At 42.7% G+C, this 16828-nt stretch overlaps 2 protein-coding genes across 2 annotated transcripts; one reads left to right on the top strand and one right to left on the bottom strand.

The window, feature by feature from the left end:
- Nucleotides 1-1547: 1547 nt before the first annotated feature.
- Nucleotides 1548-5911, bottom strand: ssr2 (signal sequence receptor, beta). The gene is made up of 6 exons (XM_084563879.1): nt 5837-5911; nt 5098-5258; nt 3085-3183; nt 2667-2775; nt 2498-2575; nt 1548-2102 (listed from the first exon to the last, which is right to left on the bottom strand). Exons 2-6 carry the CDS (start codon nt 5247-5249, stop codon nt 1992-1994), a joined length of 549 nt encoding a protein of 182 aa, XP_084420005.1. The 5' UTR covers nt 5250-5258; nt 5837-5911; the 3' UTR covers nt 1548-1991.
- A 1327-nt stretch (nt 5912-7238) lies between these two features.
- sostdc1b (sclerostin domain containing 1b) lies at nt 7239-10750 on the top strand. The gene is made up of 2 exons (XM_084562740.1): nt 7239-8114; nt 8288-10750. Exons 1-2 carry the CDS (start codon nt 7919-7921, stop codon nt 8716-8718), a joined length of 627 nt encoding a protein of 208 aa, XP_084418866.1. The 5' UTR covers nt 7239-7918; the 3' UTR covers nt 8719-10750.
- Nucleotides 10751-16828: the final 6078 nt, after the last annotated feature.

The following is a 16828-nucleotide window of genomic DNA, read 5'->3' as shown; positions in this document are numbered from 1 at the left end:
GTTTATAGCCAGGAATCCTGAGGGTGGAGATGTGTTTGTTTAAACTAATGACATGACTGCTGGCATGATGTGTCCCTTAGTATGACTTCTAACCAGGGCCAATAATTGCATACTTCCAAGTAAAGTTTTTAACATTCTTCAGCATCATCATTTCATGATTAATTTAGGGAGACTTCTCCTTTACCTGCTAAGGGCACTTTAGTCTTCTGGGAGTGCAGAGAGCACACCTGAGGACCTTTTATGACTCTGGTGGGATCAGCCATCTTCTAGAGCAGCAGCATCCCAGCAGCAGACAAGAAAAGACTGAGCGGACTGGTGGAAAAGGCCGACTTTGTTCTGGGCTGCCCTCTTAAACCTGTAGAGTTGTTGGGGGATCAGAGGATGGAAGCAAAGCTGTCATCCCTGATGGAAAACCAGTCCCACACCCTCCACGGCGCTATAACAGCACCAGGCAGCACCTTCAGCAGCTGACTGCTTCACCTCGCACAATGTGGAGGGTTACCGCAGGTCCTTCCTTCCTGCAGCCGTAAGGCTTTACCACCAAGTCAGCTCCCTGTAGACCACATACGTGTAACTACTGTTGCATTTCATTTTCTATTTTTGGTATTACTTTTTTTTTTTCTCCTCCCCCCGTCATTTAAAACCGCATGCTGCTGCACCACTGCATATTTCCCCACTGTGGAATAAATATCTTATCTCATCTTACAAATGTTTGCAGTCAAGAGAGTGAATTCAAGGGCATCTGGCTTCTACAACAGGTCAAGGAGCTAAAACAGACCCTCACAGTCCATGCACTGCAACATCTGTGTGTGTGTGTGTGCTCGGGGGGTCTCTACAGCTCAGAGTGTCGTGTTTTTGACTCTGTGTGCATGTGTCTAACCACCTTTTTTGACAACGGACCCGCGGGACTTCCTTCCTTTCGGTCTCCACAGGTCTCACCTCCTCCCCTAATCAGCCTCATGCTTTCACCCATTCACCCAGTTTCTCAGCATCAGCCACTGGTCGAGCCGCTGCTATTTTCAGCGCACCTACTTGACATTCAGCTGCCGTGCATTTTGGTAAACAGCTCACCTTGACGCCACATGTGAAGGTGAGATTGTCTGTAGAGTTTATTTTGGGGGGGACTTTGTGCATTTTTTTTTTTTTGAAAGCCGTCATTTGGTCCATTTCATGTTACGCCCTTTTATTTCTAGTCAGCTGGGCGGCAGAGACCTAAACAAGCTGGGGTTCAAGTTCGCTGTTACTCCAAAAATATCACACAGACTTCTGTGAACAGAGCTATGTGAATAGCTCTCAATTTCATCTTAATAGATAAATTGAGAGCTACAGTGGAAGCTTTGGAAATTGATTGTTGTTTTGTAATGTATAACAAACCCACGAGGTGAGCTTAACTGTTTCTCTGATGACCTGTCTCCAAGCTTTTTAAAGTATTATTCCAATTTAAAGGATAGTTTAGTGTCATTTTTGTGGCTTCAAGGAAAATGAAAAAACAAAAGTTACACGAACTGAAAAAGGTGCAGTCAAACCTCTAATCAATCAGACACAGGTTAAAAAAAAACAATGTGTTTTTAATTTAGCAACAGGTTATAAATTTCACATCTGAATTCAGTTCATTACACACAATTACAAATTCTGTCCACCTGTTACAGTAGTAGCAGCCGTTGCAATTGTTCTGTCACATGAACCTGCTTGCAAATATGAAGGACTTGACCGGCAGCTGTGACGCCATGGCCGTCAGGTGTTAATGAGAACAGGCAGATTGTGTGTAAACGCTCATGTTCTGGTAACCCTGCTGAGGATCTCCACCTTCCACTTTTAACATCCTGCCAGTTCTGCAGTCTTTACAGCACTGTGTGTTTGATCGAATCACAATCATGTTCCTTGGTCACTGTACATTTCTTTCAAATTTTTTTCCCAGAGGTCTTGTGTCCACTAAACTGCGTCTCCTCCCGCCCCGAGGTAACCCGAGCTATAAAAGCGACGGGGACGCCTCAGTTCTTTTTGGCCTTTGGTGAGTCATACTTTCTCTTGCTGGAGTACCAGAGCAGCAGAGGAATGCCGATGGAGGGCAGAGTCATCACACCAAATGCAGCCCAGTCCAGCTATTTATAAAAACAAAAAGAAGGGAAACATGGGAGAGTGAGTAAACTGCCAAGTTCAAACAGGGAAATGCATTTTTTTTATCATTTCTGAATGTCAGTTTCAGGCCATAAACGGCAAGGACAAGGCAAACACTTAAGCCACGAACCAAACGTAACAGCAACTCTAGAAATTGCACACTATGTACACATGGCACCATGGTGTAGGATCAAGGAACATCTAGCATACTGTGTTTATATTGCATTGCATTCAGATGATCCATGTGTAGTGGTCCTGTGTTTTTCTATACTGAGGGAGTTTAGTTTCCAAAATTAGACTGATCACTGCCTTTACTTTGATTACTGCAGATCAGCCAGCTTGGGCAGACGTCGGAATCAGTTTTGAATACTGCACTTACATAATGTGGGGAGAAGCGCCGGTCAAACTCCCTCTGAGCCAGGATGCCTCCCTGTCCAGGGGCGCTGGTGTAGCCGACCTACGGGAAGTTTAAAAAACACCTCAGTTTCCACTCACATCACTACGGACTTTAACAGCCTTGAAAGAATGAAATAATGAACTGCTTTTACCACGACTTGTCCTCCCTCCTGGGCCAGGTAGCTGATGGAAGCCGAGGTGAAATTAAAATAGCCGGCCTTCAGGGGGCGCAGCACCACCGTGTGTGAGACATTGCTGGCTCTGAATGTTCTGAGTTAAATCTAACAACTTGGAAAAGATTAAAAGTCCATTCATGCATATTTGGAATGAGTTAAACTTCCAACAAGCTGACCCACTCTGTAGTTTGTCACTTGTGATAGATTAAGTTTCACATTTTAAAAAGAAAATTTTGCGTGCAAGTAACACGGAGCTAAAAGCAGCTTCCTGATATACAAACGTTCCATAAGTTATCTGGGAACGGAGAGTTTTCCCTCACATTAAAACACCATTACGTCAACACCACCAACTGCAGGGTGAGAACCTCACTGAGACACTTCTGTTCAAGGATACGGTGCAATCCTGTCCCATTTAACGTTCAGCATTCCTGAAACAATTCCAAAGTCTTCTGGAGGAAAGGAATCATCTGACAGCTCCACCTCCAGAGCAGCACTGTAGAGACAGACAAGAGGTGGAGTTTTATTACATGAACATTTAATATTTGGAAGCAACACTTACAGGATGTGTTTCTGTGAAGTCGTGTACAATCTGAAGGCACATGCTAATTAAAGCTCAGCAGTCGATGACACTCGGGAAAGAGAGATAACGCTGTATAAAAAGGACCCTAACACTTCCACAGTGTTATAAAATGAGCCACTTGGATCGCAATTGTACACTACAAACTGGGGGCTAATCTACAGAGTCTCTGTCACACATGAAAATCTGATTAAAAATTGAGGTTTACTGTAAATAATTTCTGGGGAAAACCAAAGACAAAGCCAGACGTTGCTGGTTGTACTCTGCTTGTGGTGATACAGGACTATCTTGAAGACTAAAGGGAAGAAGGAGTTTTTTTCAGTCTGTTTAAAGTGACCCTTTCATAGCTAATAAACTAAGTCTACTTCCCAAAAGGGTAGCTTCCTTTAATGATGCAGACTAAAGGTGCGACTGTTCGGGGTGGCGAATCATGTCTTTTGCTGGAGATGTTCATTTGTAATCGCGCCCTGGCAAAGAGAAACCCTTGCTGCATTTTGCACACGACTGACTTACAGACGAATTACAGTTTCATCATCATTTATTTCTTGACAAACAGAAGTTTATCTGTTGTGACAGCCCTTTTCTGCAGTGTCTCCACTTCCTGCACGAGCTGACAAACGCAGTAAATAAGCACGGGCTTTAGGTCTGGGTTCAGTGCAGATGGTGCACACGGTCTCTGCGGCTGTTAAGCAAAGTAATAGTTGCAGCATGTTAACGCCACCTTTAAACCCTGTAGCATTCTTTATCTGAATTCTGTGGCTGTTTACACCACAGCACATCTGTTATATTCTACACATCCTAAGGAGATATGCTGCTGATTAAATCTCGATCGTACGCGCCCTGAGATGCAGCCACTGATACAGCCAATGTGACTGAATAACCTCGTCAGTGTCTCAACCTCATTGTTTACAAGATAATACAGCTGCATTTTCACTTCAGGCACTTCAATCAGCACAAGTCTCTGATGTTAAATCATACGCAACACTATGTAAACTCATTAAAATTAAAACTTTCCTAACTGCACTGAATAAATCTGAACATTTGGTAAAAGTTTAAAATGGGTTCACAACAGACTGGAAATCTTTTAGCAGTCTGCTCTGGTGGGGGAGCAGCATTGCTGCCAGTGACAGCAACAGACTGGATGAGCTGATCAGAAAGGCTGGCTCCGTCATTGGATGCAGACTGGACACTTCTGAAGCAGTGTTGGAGAGCAGGGCATTAAACAAACTGTTACCTATCATGTATAAGCCTGATAAACTAGGCAGACAACGGAGCACCTTCTCTTTGTTGTGCCAAGGACCGCGACAGGAAATCTTTCATGCCAAGCCCTTTATCATCATTTTATCATTCTTGTAAATATAGTGTAGATAGATGTTCTATCGCTATAGATTATGTATGGTATGCTGGGTGCCTGTATATTGCTGCTGCAACATGGAAATTTCTCATTTTGGGATTAATAAAGTATCCATCCATCCATCCAAACGTTTATTTGAGAGAGTCATGGTAATTATTTAGTAGTTAACCAAAGGATTAATTTACCACTCCCAAAATACTCAATACATAACTGAAAATTGAATCTACAGATTTATTGAGTGAACCATTAATCATTTGTTGCAGCCCTAAAATGAATCACTCTGTAACGTGTACTTTATATCTAGATGTGGTGATCTCCAGCTTTTCAAGAGCAGACTCTGAGCACAGGGCAGCTGTGTCCACGGCACGTGGCTAGGATAATTCCGTGCAGACAACACACTCACGATGTTGCTTCAGTTTCTGCAGCTTGCGTGTGTTTTTATTAACTTCATCATGGCTCTCTCTACGACAACTGACCTGGAGCCCACGTTGTAGATGTTGTACTGAAGGGTGAGGTCCCGGCCCTCCACGGCGTAGCGGTTCAGCAGAGATTTGGAGGCCAGCAAGCGGGCCCCCTCTTCTCCTGAGCTCAGACCGAGCAAAACCAGAAGCACAAACACAGGAAGCATCTTGGTGACCTGGAAAGGAGAAAGGCAGCGATGACCCACTGAATGACAAACCACTGGAGAGATGGAGTAATAAATGCCCACACGCTATACAGTCAAGTATGTGGACTATTCTGCCACTGCAATGCTGGGCTGACCACAAATAAAGGATTATGTAGTTTAGAAAGCATGATGTGGCCTTTAGTTTATCCAGTGACGAGCTCAATCGTCGACATAGAACATCTGTAACAGTTAATATGAACTGAACTCATGTTCCAGCTATTCCAGGCTTTCTTTGCAAAAACAATATAGAGCTTTTTGTTCAATAAGTTGAGCGTTTTAATGATTAAACTGAGCTAAAAGAGTAACTTGTCAGCTTAGCTTCACGTCAAAGTGTCGAACATTGAATGGTACAGACGCTTACGTGGACCAGCCGACTCATTGCTATGCTAGCGTTCAGTGACAAAATTACACTAAATAACAGAGCTTACGGTCTAAATACACACAACAGAGCTAACCCCGGCAATATTAATGTGTCTGGTTGTAAATAATTAAATCAGTAAATCAATGCAGTAACCAAAGTTACCAGAAATAAAAGTAAAGGCTGTTACCGTCCAGTAGTCGTCTTCGAACCGCAGATACTGAAGAAACCAGCCCCGCGCATGCTCACAAGCTTTAAGTTGCTATTTGCATGACGTGTACCGGGGGGAAGCTGAGGAAGGCTGCAGACTGCAGCGCCCCTGCTGTCTCGGCGGAGGTGCGACAGTAACTCAAAATGTGGAATCATGTGAATTAAGGTTAGACTTGTACTGTGTTGTTAGACTGCTGTTGTTAGCTGTGCAAAATATTACTTAGCATTATTTTTCCTGCCGACCAGCTACACAATCGGAAATGTTTTGATCATAGCAGGACTGTCAAGGAGGTCGACCTTCTTAGACCACTCCACCCTACCTTTCTAAAGAAGGATTTGACTAAAAACAGTTTCCTCACGGTCAGAAGAAAAAAAACGGACTACCATCAGTAGGTTTATCTAAAGGATCTGGGTCTTCCACTACTAGTAAAATGGCTATGGTATTTGTCAAGCCAAGCAATATACAGTATATAATATAATATACCATATGTGTCACTAGGTGGAGACAAATAACCTTCTTTCTACCCTGTGCAAGTCAGTCACTGTTCTACACCGGCAGTCTCAGCAGCCTCAGAAACCAGTCAGATACATATACTATCTATGTTTTGTTAAAGTTTCACATGACCAGATCTGCATATCTGAAATAAAATCACAGATACATAGCAACCTGCAGTCTTGGACCTACAGACACCAGAAGACTCTTCCATTATGTTCCTACTGATGGTCTCCCAGACCTTCAGTAAACACACTTTGAACTCTCTTTGTTCCAGTGTCTCTGTCTCATCATCAGCAGGTGGTGACTAGAATCACCATTTTATCGTTACAAACCTTCCTATATCTATCTGGTAGATTTTTCTGTTGTGTTATTCACTTTCATGGAAACTAAAACTGATGGACTTTAGTTCACGCTTATGACCGTTTGTTCAACAGCAGTGATAGTGTTTGGTCCCAGTGGCTTTTGTGAACCCCACCCTGTTGATTTGGGCCCCTTGTGATTTTATGTAAAGCCAGCAGGGTTTTAACATGGACAGTGATTTTAAATTGGATCGGCAAATTGGTGCAGTGGTTAAGTCCAGCTTTTTTTCACCTTACGAGGCTGGCAAAGGTGAAGCCCTTTCTTACTCATCAGCACTTTGAGACAGTAATCCATGCCTTCATCACATCTCAGCTGGATTACTGTAACTCACTTTATTTTGGGGTCTCTTGCACGTCTCCAGTCGGTCCAGAATGCGGCTGCTCGTCCCTTAACTGGAGCACGTATGAGGGAGTACATAACTCCCATTCTGGCCTCCCTCCACTGGCTGCCTGTGCATGTTAGAGTCCGCTTTAAGGTTCTTTTATTTGCCTTTAAATCTTTACATGGTCTCGCCCTGCCTTATCTCTCTGAGCTTCTCCATTCTTACACTTCTGTTCGGTGTCTCAGGTCAGTTGATCAGCTGTTCCTGGAGGTACCGAGGTCTAAGCGGAAGCACAGAGGGGACAGAGCTTTTTCTGTTGCTGCTCCCAAATTAAGGACCGGTCTACCACTGCACATCAGACAAGCCCCCTCACTGTCCATCTTTAAAACTTTTCTTAAGACCCATTTTTTATTCTTTGGCTTTCAACCCAGCATGAGACTGTTTTTTATTGTTTGTCTTATGTTCTTATTCTTACCAATGTACAGCACTTTGTTTCAGCTGTGGTTGTTTTTAATGTGCTCTATAAATAAAGATGAGTTGAGTTGAGTTAATGTTGAATCAAACACAGGCACCCAAAAAAACATGTAGTAGCATGGAGGTTAACACACTGAAATTAAAGCTGAGACATAAATTCAATGTAGCTGTCATTATTTCAAAGTGAATGCGCTGAGAGCTCAAACACGGACAATGAGCAACCAGACAATGTGGAAGCAACAGAAGTCAACACTGAAGTCCAGCGGGCTGCTGTGTAGGTGGGTGTGCCCAGCTCATTCATAAAGTGCTGCTGCAGTGGGGGATATATAAGGCACAGCTGCAGCAGGTAAGTCATTCATCAGGTGTGATATTTCAACTGACAGCAGCTCTCAGATTAGCCAAGAGCCATCATGCTTCATCCTGCCAGATCAGTCCAGCTCCTTGCGCTCCTTCTTCTGCTGAGCACGAGCAGCCAAGCTGTTCAGAATGATGCCACCGAGTCTGTCAGTCCTCAGCCGGACCTGGACACTCAGGAACAGCCGGCTGAAGAGGATGCAAACCAGGCAAGGAACGGCGGAAGAAGACCGGTGGACGCAGTGCGCAGTGGTGAGTCCAAACTGGCGTGCATGATTACAGTAGGCTACAGGGGGATGTTGGGGTGGCTCTTGTGGCTTTATAAATATATATATATATTATCTTTAGGTGTAAAATTCACCTGTAATGTTTTCTTAGAAGCAGAGTAAGCCGGGCATAGATGTAATTCAGTTTTTGTGTCTCAGGCCCAGACCAGAGCCAAGTAGGCTGCAGAGAGCTGAGGTCCACAAAGTACATCTCTGATGGGCAGTGCACCAGCGTCAACCCCATCAAGGAGCTGGTCTGCGCTGGGGAGTGTCTTCCAGCCCACCTGCTGCCCAATTGGATTGGGAGTAGTGGTTATACTGGGAGGTACTGGAGCCGCCGGGACGCCCAGGAGTGGCGATGTGTCATCGACCGTACTCGGACCCAGCGAATCCGACTGCAGTGCCACGACGGAAGCTCCAGGACCTACAAGATAACCGTGGTGACCTCGTGCAAGTGCAAGCGCTACACAAGACAGCAGAACGATTCAGGACACAAGGACACATCTGCCCACAGTGGTAAACAACCGAGGAAAAGCCAGGTGAGGCCTGGGGTCCAGGAGGTGACGGCCAGCAGGCAGCCTGAAAACTAAAACCTACGTAATCCAGCAGTTACAAAGAAAAACTCCTAACAGCCACTCCTGTCTTCATCATGACTTTGGATATGGATGGATTAATTATAAATGTGCAGACAGTAACCGGACATTTAAGGGCCAGGCTAGATAGACGTAAAGATGAATAAAATAGATTATGATTATTGTGACACACACACACAAAATAACTGTTTATGCCTGTAGCCAAAGTCCAGCATTTGGATTAATATAATCTGATCTCCTTCAGAGAGTGGGCCATTCAGATGGATACCACTCTCCTGTCTATGTATCTAAGAAATGACCAGGACTCAGGACATTGTAATCTCTGATCAGCACCAAGACTCATACTAACAAGCCGTATTTCATTTGCTCAGCTGAAGCAACAATTCATGTGTATTCATGGTAGAACTGTTTATTCATGAGAAACCTATCCATCCAGCGCTGCAGATTTGGTCAGATCTGGTTTTGGTTTCTGTACAGGAACAATAGCTTCAAACGAAACCAAACAAACTCCGATGTGATGACAAAACCCGGTGCACGGTGCGGTGCACGGTCACTGCACCTGGCTGTTTGGCAAGAAATACCGCAGCAGCATCCAGCAAAATGTAAGACCTGTTATTCTGTAGGGAAGAATGGGAAAGTAGATTTTGTGTTAATGTGAGTACATTACTCTACACTAAGCCAAACCTCAAACATGGTAGAAAATACCAGTGAGTCATACCGTCACTGGTTGGATAATAGTCACAGGAAATGTTTTGTTGTGTTTTATTTTTTTATTTTTGAGGGAACAAAGTGCTTCGCTGGAGTCACAGGGAGGTGGTTGGAGCAAATGATGAGTGTTCAAAGCACTGAACTTTGATTAATAACGCCACAGTCACTACGACGCAGTATGTTCGGGTATTATTTTCTAGGATCGGATATTTTGGTGGAAAACAAATGGAAATATGAATGAATTAAATACATTGCCAGTTAAGATTTCACTGATACAATCAAGTCTCCTGATAAGTTAATTAATGTTCTCATTATGATGACGAAAATCATAACCAGGGCAGCACCGCATTTCATTCAAAATGCACCTATAAAAGATGTGACGGGTTCCAACAAAGTGTGTAGTTGTGCACGTCACTTGACACCCACCAAAACACACAAGAACACATTGTATGTACATGCAGCTGTCTGTCAGTATGAAGGTTTGGTTTGCGTTGGAAAGGCCTTTGGGTTCATTGTGTTGCAGATGCTGGGTTGTTTTGACACGGAGCAGCTTATTGTATAAAATGATATAACAGTGATCTATTACGTAATAAAGGTTCTGCAGATGCATCGGATGCATCATTTATAAACATTTGTAATGTGAATTTAGATTTATATATTATAGAGTGATATCTAGATAGCCTATAGTGTGAATGTAATGTACAATATGCGGGTAAAGTAGGGGTTTTAAGAGTGTATAGTACGCAATTTATTTTTTTACTTAAAGGTTCTTTTTTTTTTAATGTTTTTTGTTTTTGTCATCGTCTGAAATAATGAGAATTGTTTACAATAAGGCTGACATAAGGCTGCAGGCATGTCAGACGGCCTCACTACAAACAGGAACTCCCTAACAACAGAGGCATTAGTCAGTGATGAAACTCTATTTTCAACAGCTGCCATACTTTGTTTTATTGTGAAGGGGATACCTTCAGCTCCAGGCTAGTGGGGCTTGTTCCAGCTGCAGCAACATGTTAAGACGCTTTATTGTCTCATGTATCCATTCATTTTTTTTTTCTCCCCCCCTCTGAGAACTGTGGGCAAAGATAGGAAGAAAAGAATCACCTGCGCTGGATGATAGCAGGATGTTTAACTTGTGTTACCTGCAGAGTGAAAAGGATTGATGTCCCTTTGTTGGTTTATATCCTGTTGTAATAGTGACTGGGCTTCAGAACAAGATAAAGTCTAGGAATGTTGATTAGTAGGTAGAAAGAAAACATCTTACAACTTTTTTTTCAGGCAATCTCTGAGTGGGACTTGTATAGTTTGTAAGGTGAATAGATGTTAAGGTGAAAATAAATATATTTACTCAAATTGTGTGGACTCTGTGGCTTTATTCTGATAATTCCCATACTGAAATATATGGCGGTTGGAGCTATATTGTAGTTTCAACATACTATTAAATATCAAACTATACAAACACACATTACCTCACCAAAACTGGCAAAGAACAGTGAGTTATGTATAACTGATACAATAAAGCTAAATTAGCTGATACAACAAACCTGACATTATCTTATAAAGTAGTGGGCCACTGTGTTACAACCACTGACAGGTGAAGTAAATAACATTAACCATTTTGTGACAATTCACTGTTCCGTTGGGAAACATTTGGACCTGGCATTGATGTTGATGTTACTCAGACATGTACCACCCACCTAGACCAGACCAGGCACCCCTACCCCATAGCAATGAAACTCCTTGATGGCAGGATGCAGCCTGACACAGGCACATAGGGCCTCCAAAATCCCCAAGATCCCAAACTGGTCAAGTATCTGTGGGATGCACTGGAACAAGCCTGACCCACATAGGCCCCTTCCATCAACCAATAGGACCCAAGACCCCCACTAACGACATTATGGACACCACAGGACACCCTCAGAAGGTCCATTCTCTGATGCACACTCTCGTGCACCAGGAGGAACTCAGTACCCACTGCACCAGCGTAGGGTCTGACAATGAGTCCAAGGATATCATCCCAATACCTAATGGCAGTCGGGGTGTCCATCACTGACCCACCATCAAACCGGTAATGCTGAACGATGTTACAGGCAGCATAACATTCTCCACACCTTCTCCAGACCCTTTCTCGTTTGTCACATGTGCTCAGGGTGAACCTGCTTTCATGTGCGAAAAGGACAGGGCGCCAGTGGCGGAACCTACCAATTCTGGTGTTCCATGGTAAATGCCAATTGAGCTCCACGGTGCCAGGAAGTGAGCACCGGGCCCACTAGAGGACCCCACCCTCAAGAAGTATTTTTCTGATTGACTGGTCAGAGACATTCACACCAGCCTGCTGGAGGTCATTTTGTAGGTCTCTGGCATGTCTCATCTTGTTCCTCCTTGCACAAAGGAGCAGATACCGGTCCTGCTGATGGGCTGAGGATCTTCTAAAGCCTTGTTCAACTCTCCTAGAGTAATTGCATGTCTCTTGGGATCTCCTCCATTCTCTTGAGACTGTGCTGGGAGACTCAGCAAACTTTCTGGCAATGGCATGTATTGATTTTTGAATCAGCCGACTATAAATCAAGTCTCCCTTTCTGGTTCTGCTTGAACCATCCTCCAACCAAATGAGCCTTATCCATAACACTCAACAGCTGCTTTACTGTTATTCACCATGCACTTCCAAAACCGATCAGGCCAACACAAGCCAGAATGTCCTTGGTATTACCGCCCATTTTAGTAAGTAGCCATGATACAGAATTTTACCAGAGAGGAAGTTCACCTTATCTGCTGTGCTGGGGCTCTTTTAAAGCTAGCCTGCTCAGTATGCTTCTCACTCTCTCAGCTTGGTTTGCTTCGTCTTTTGTTTTTAATACCACCCATGCACTCATGTACATCCCTGGGATTGGGTTTTCTATTTGTCGAACCATGAGCGAAAGTCCGACATCATGTCATTTGTGAGGAAATATTGTAAATACCCAAATGTGAAGACTGCAGATGAAACACAAGCATCCTTCTGCTGACAGTGTAATCGAAAACAACAAGCTGTGTGATGACAATTTAGTCATCACACAGCTTGTTGTTTTCAATTACACTGTCAGGGGGTTAAAACTGTTTTGAGTCAGGCCCAGGGGCAACGAGGGTAAAAATGGTCGAATGGCTCTCTACACCTGTCAAAGCGCCCTTACACAAGGCATTGAACAGTGTGATTCAGGTCCTTCAAGCAGCTACAGCCTACTTATTATTCAATCAACATGAAAATAACCACAAATTCGCAGCACATTGAGCATGGCTCATTGCCTAATCAGGACCATGAAACATCCTCTAAAAAAGTCAAAAGCTATAATTACAGTACATTTCTTTTTATGCACAGCTTAACCACGGGATTATAATACTTTATCTGAACAGACTCCACATCCTGCCAAACCCCGGTATCTTACATTGATAGAGCACTGTCATTCTTTGGCTATAACAAACACATAACGACCTGCGGAGTTCACACATAGCTGAATAGGAAGATAACAGTACCGTCGGGGACACTGGTGGCCTTTTTTTAACTCATGGATGTGAACCACAAAGAAGCGTAAGGAAGCTGTGTGGTAACAATCCAGACCAGAACAAGCGGCAAATAAACATAAGACATTATTGTGCCCCTGTTGGATCACAGCCACACTATAGCTCATAAAGCCCCTCTACCTTAAGTGCTAATCTTCTTCTTTCCTATATTATGAATCATATCAGTGGAATTTTGTTGTATTCTATACATCAAAGAGAGGGTGGGAGCCACATCTAAAGCTGTAGAAATTCATCTTCTGCAAACATGCAATGTAAAAAGACCAAAACGGAATCATACAAAGGTCCATTTTGTTCGGTGTCCCAAGGCTTGAAGATGTGAAAGGTGCCTGCTGCTGAATGTCTGCGTGTTCCGCGCTCAATAGCCTCAAACAGTCAAAGAGAGTTTAATCTCTGTGCTGCAGACACACCCGTTTTTCATTCAAGCAGAATGTTAGCGAAGGATGCCTTCGTAGCCACAACACTCACAGCACCCACAACAGACAATGGGGCGCTGTGTTGCGCCGCCACACAGGGATCGCATGCTTTCTCTCTCTGCTAAATCCAATTATAATGCTGCTGTTGCTATTAAAGCGGGTCTGAGAAGCAGCGGAGAAGACAAAAGACAAGGAACATCATTTCAACTTGTTTGTGCTGCGCGCTGTTTTTGCACTGTTTGCCTGCGGGACAACAATTCTTGAGAATGCGCAAGGTCAGTATTTTGCCCTGAGGGTTCACAAAGGTTACTGTACCTCTGCGGTGTCAGCTTGTGTAAAATATATGAGCCTTAGAGAATGTGTGAGTTTTATTTTATGCCATCTAGTCTGCTTGAACAGAAGAAAACACAAGTAAACTTAAACAAAAAGGGATTTACAGACAACACCTGGCAACGGATTGTTCACAAGCTTTGCAAGTGCAGGCAAATCAAAGGTTTGCCACCTGAGCGCTGCAGGACTCCAGGATGTACGTTGATCAAATTGCAATATTGTCTGCAATATGTTAGAGTGCCTAAAAGAAGTATGACTGAATTTAAGTAAACTTTCATTGTATACATACCAACATTTTGGGTATCAAGATGAGTCCCAACAATAATGGAGCATGATTGTCTAGGTGGTAGATTCTCACAAATTCGGAACTATGTGTGGAAATGGGTACATAAGACACTTGGTAATGTTGATCATTTCTGCCAAGAAGGTCCTGTCTGGCAACAACAAAAACACTTAACCAGGACCAGGAAACCCGCAACATTCCTGACTTAGATCTTTACTAAATTTAAATTATCTGGAAAGTTACAGCTGTAGCAATTAGGCAAAGCTCCTGTTTCAAATCAGAGAGAGTAGATGAAACACATGCATCGTTCACGTAGCTCTGTGGTGATTAAATTGTAATTAAAAATCATCAGTTTTATTACAAAGAAGGGTTTATATACAGTGTGAAAAATGGTTGACCATCTCTCTACACGTGTCAAAGCACAAGTACACAAGACGCTGAACAAATTCACACTGACCACGAAACATCCCTTTAAAAAGCCATAACCAATAATTACAGCACATGCCCATCGATGCACAGCTTAATCTTTCAGATGATGCAAAGATCAGAAACATCAGATCAACTCATGAGAAATGTGGATCTGAAGCACAAGATGAGTATAAGAACTTCCAAAAATAGTCAATCAATATGACCGAAGGAAAAGCTCCATATTTACCAGTCAGTACGCTCCAACCTTGGACCTTCAGAGAAGTTCAGTTCAGGCATTTCATGAGACAGCTGAAAGACAGAAATTTGTGAAATGTACTTAAGCAGTGGAGGAGAGGTGCTGCCCCAACTTGGGATGTTGTTGAGAGGAAGCATTTTGTCAAGCTTTAGAAAGCAGGAACAAGGGATTCATTATTGCTTTTTTTTGTTGTTGTTTTTTTACACTGTCATATAGATTTACAGTATAGAGATAATGTAGATGTCTGATAAAACTTTTTTACTACAAAACCTGTGCAGCTATTCTGATTTCATTTATATATCAACCTCCACTTATGTCATAATATCTGTATACTGATAGAAAATGAAACGTTACATACTGCAGGATTTTTGTAGTTGTTATCTCCGTAGTAAAACGCATGTTAACATATGTTTTTATTTACCATTACGTCACTGCTCCTCACAAGGAAGGCGAGCAGTAAGAAGTGGTAATGATAAATCTAAGACGGCCCATTAGGGTGAACATTAAGAATACAGGGTTTCTTTTCCACGAGGCTGTCTTATTGTAACGTACACAGAGCCCCTGCAGACAGAAGAACATAAAAGCCTCGCTGTTTGTTCTACATCAGGTATTAGGTGACTTCACAGAATGCTCAAGGAGCACTTGATAGCCTTGTTGTTTTCTTGATGATCTCATCCCTTCGGAAAACTGCATTAGCACCGGCATGCTCTTAAATTACAGTTCAAAATACAGGTAACGCACACGGGTTTGGATTAACCTGTGTTTGTAAAATCTCTTTTTCTTACTACTAGATGACAGAGGGAATCTTAATGGATCGCCTCTTCTAGGAGACCCGCAAAGTTAAAAGCCAACAGAAGGACAGAACACTCTGCTAAACAACCTCATATATTGGAGTGGTTCCACAAAGATCACTCTAATTCTGACCCGATGAATGTAGAAACAAATTATACACATTATATTATATCCCAAATTTAACACAAGCAGTTTTTTTAAGTTACAGACAAGACAACATATAAATTTTTACTGGGACGGGGGGATATGTCTCACTGTGCATCCAAAGCAATCAGCTTTTACTTGAATAGATAATAAATAGATAGATAATCTATCCCACAGTGGACTTTTTCTGCCCTGGGTTTTACCTCTCAGGTCACATAATGTACAAGTTAAACACCATAATTGTAATAGTAGTTAGGATAAGACTGGGATTGGTCGTACAATGCATCTACAACACAAAATAATTCAATATATATGGAAGAGGATTGGGGTCGATGTGAAACAAAAAAGAGAATAAAGTCAGAATTCCAAGACAAAAGTCACAACCACATTTTTTATTTTTTGTTACGGCGGGCCATGGATTCAAACCCGGAACCTTTTTGCTGTGAGGTATCAGTGCTAACCACCAAACCTCTGTGCCACCCCGCTAAAAAACAGTAAGAAGTAATAATTGAATAAACAATTACATGAAATGCATTACATATGTGACACTCAAAGATGCTTGTAAATCTGTCAATCTAACAGGGTCCATCATAAAAGAGAAGTAGTTATATTGCTGTCATTTATAACTACTTCTCTTTTTTGACAGCATTTACCCAAGAGTGCGTATGTTTTTTCATATCCTCAGAAAGTAAAACTTCACAGTTTAAAAACTATCACATGTTTACAAGGAAGCTTTAGGACGACATTCAAACTTGTTGTGTTCCCCTCAGATTTGTACAGTTTTAAATACGATGAAGGGAATCAGCTGATAGCGGGATTGAGGGCATATGCTTCGATACTGTTCCATCCCCTGGCTCAGTGTTCCTGCCTGGGCCCCATCGGAGCTAAAGCTGCACGGATGAGCTCACCGTCATGATGTATGTGTACGTCCATTATCCAAATCATACGATAACAAGACAAAGCCTCCTTCTCCACCTTCTTTCTGCCGAAACTTTGCCCCTAAGACCAGCGGTGTCTGCTTACAAGCCTTTCCCAGGGCTCTCTGACAGTGACTTTACACCAGCTCTCCCAGTCTCCCCTTTGATAACACTGAAAATAAATCCACTCCAAAACTGTCCAGCTCATGCCATTATTGTTACACAGAGACAGAGTGGTTTTTTTCCCTCTCTTTTGCTCTCAAAATGATCTCCAATTACCCCAAAAAGTGATGCTTGTCAC

The sequence above is a fragment of the Chelon labrosus genome (assembly GCF_963514085.1).
Source record: "Chelon labrosus genome assembly, chromosome: 16".
Lineage (NCBI taxonomy): Eukaryota > Metazoa > Chordata > Actinopteri > Mugiliformes > Mugilidae > Chelon > Chelon labrosus.
The sequence above is the reverse complement of the archived record's forward strand: the minus strand, read 5'-3'. Positions and strand labels throughout refer to the sequence as shown.

Coding starts and splice junctions, on each gene's coding strand:
- ssr2 (XM_084563879.1), bottom strand. CDS start 5,249: ATGCTTCCTGTGTTTGTGCTTCTGGTTTTGCTCGGTCTGAGCTCAGGA. Junction 3,184..5,097: donor ATCTACAACGTGGGCTCCAG/GTCAGTTGTCGT, acceptor CTGTCTCTACAG/TGCTGCTCTGGAGGTGGAGC. Junction 2,576..2,666: donor AGGAGGGAGGACAAGTCGTG/GTAAAAGCAGTT, acceptor AACTTCCCGTAG/GTCGGCTACACCAGCGCCCC.
- sostdc1b (XM_084562740.1), top strand. CDS start 7,919: ATGCTTCATCCTGCCAGATCAGTCCAGCTCCTTGCGCTCCTTCTTCTG. Junction 8,115..8,287: donor GGTGGACGCAGTGCGCAGTG/GTGAGTCCAAAC, acceptor TTTGTGTCTCAG/GCCCAGACCAGAGCCAAGTA.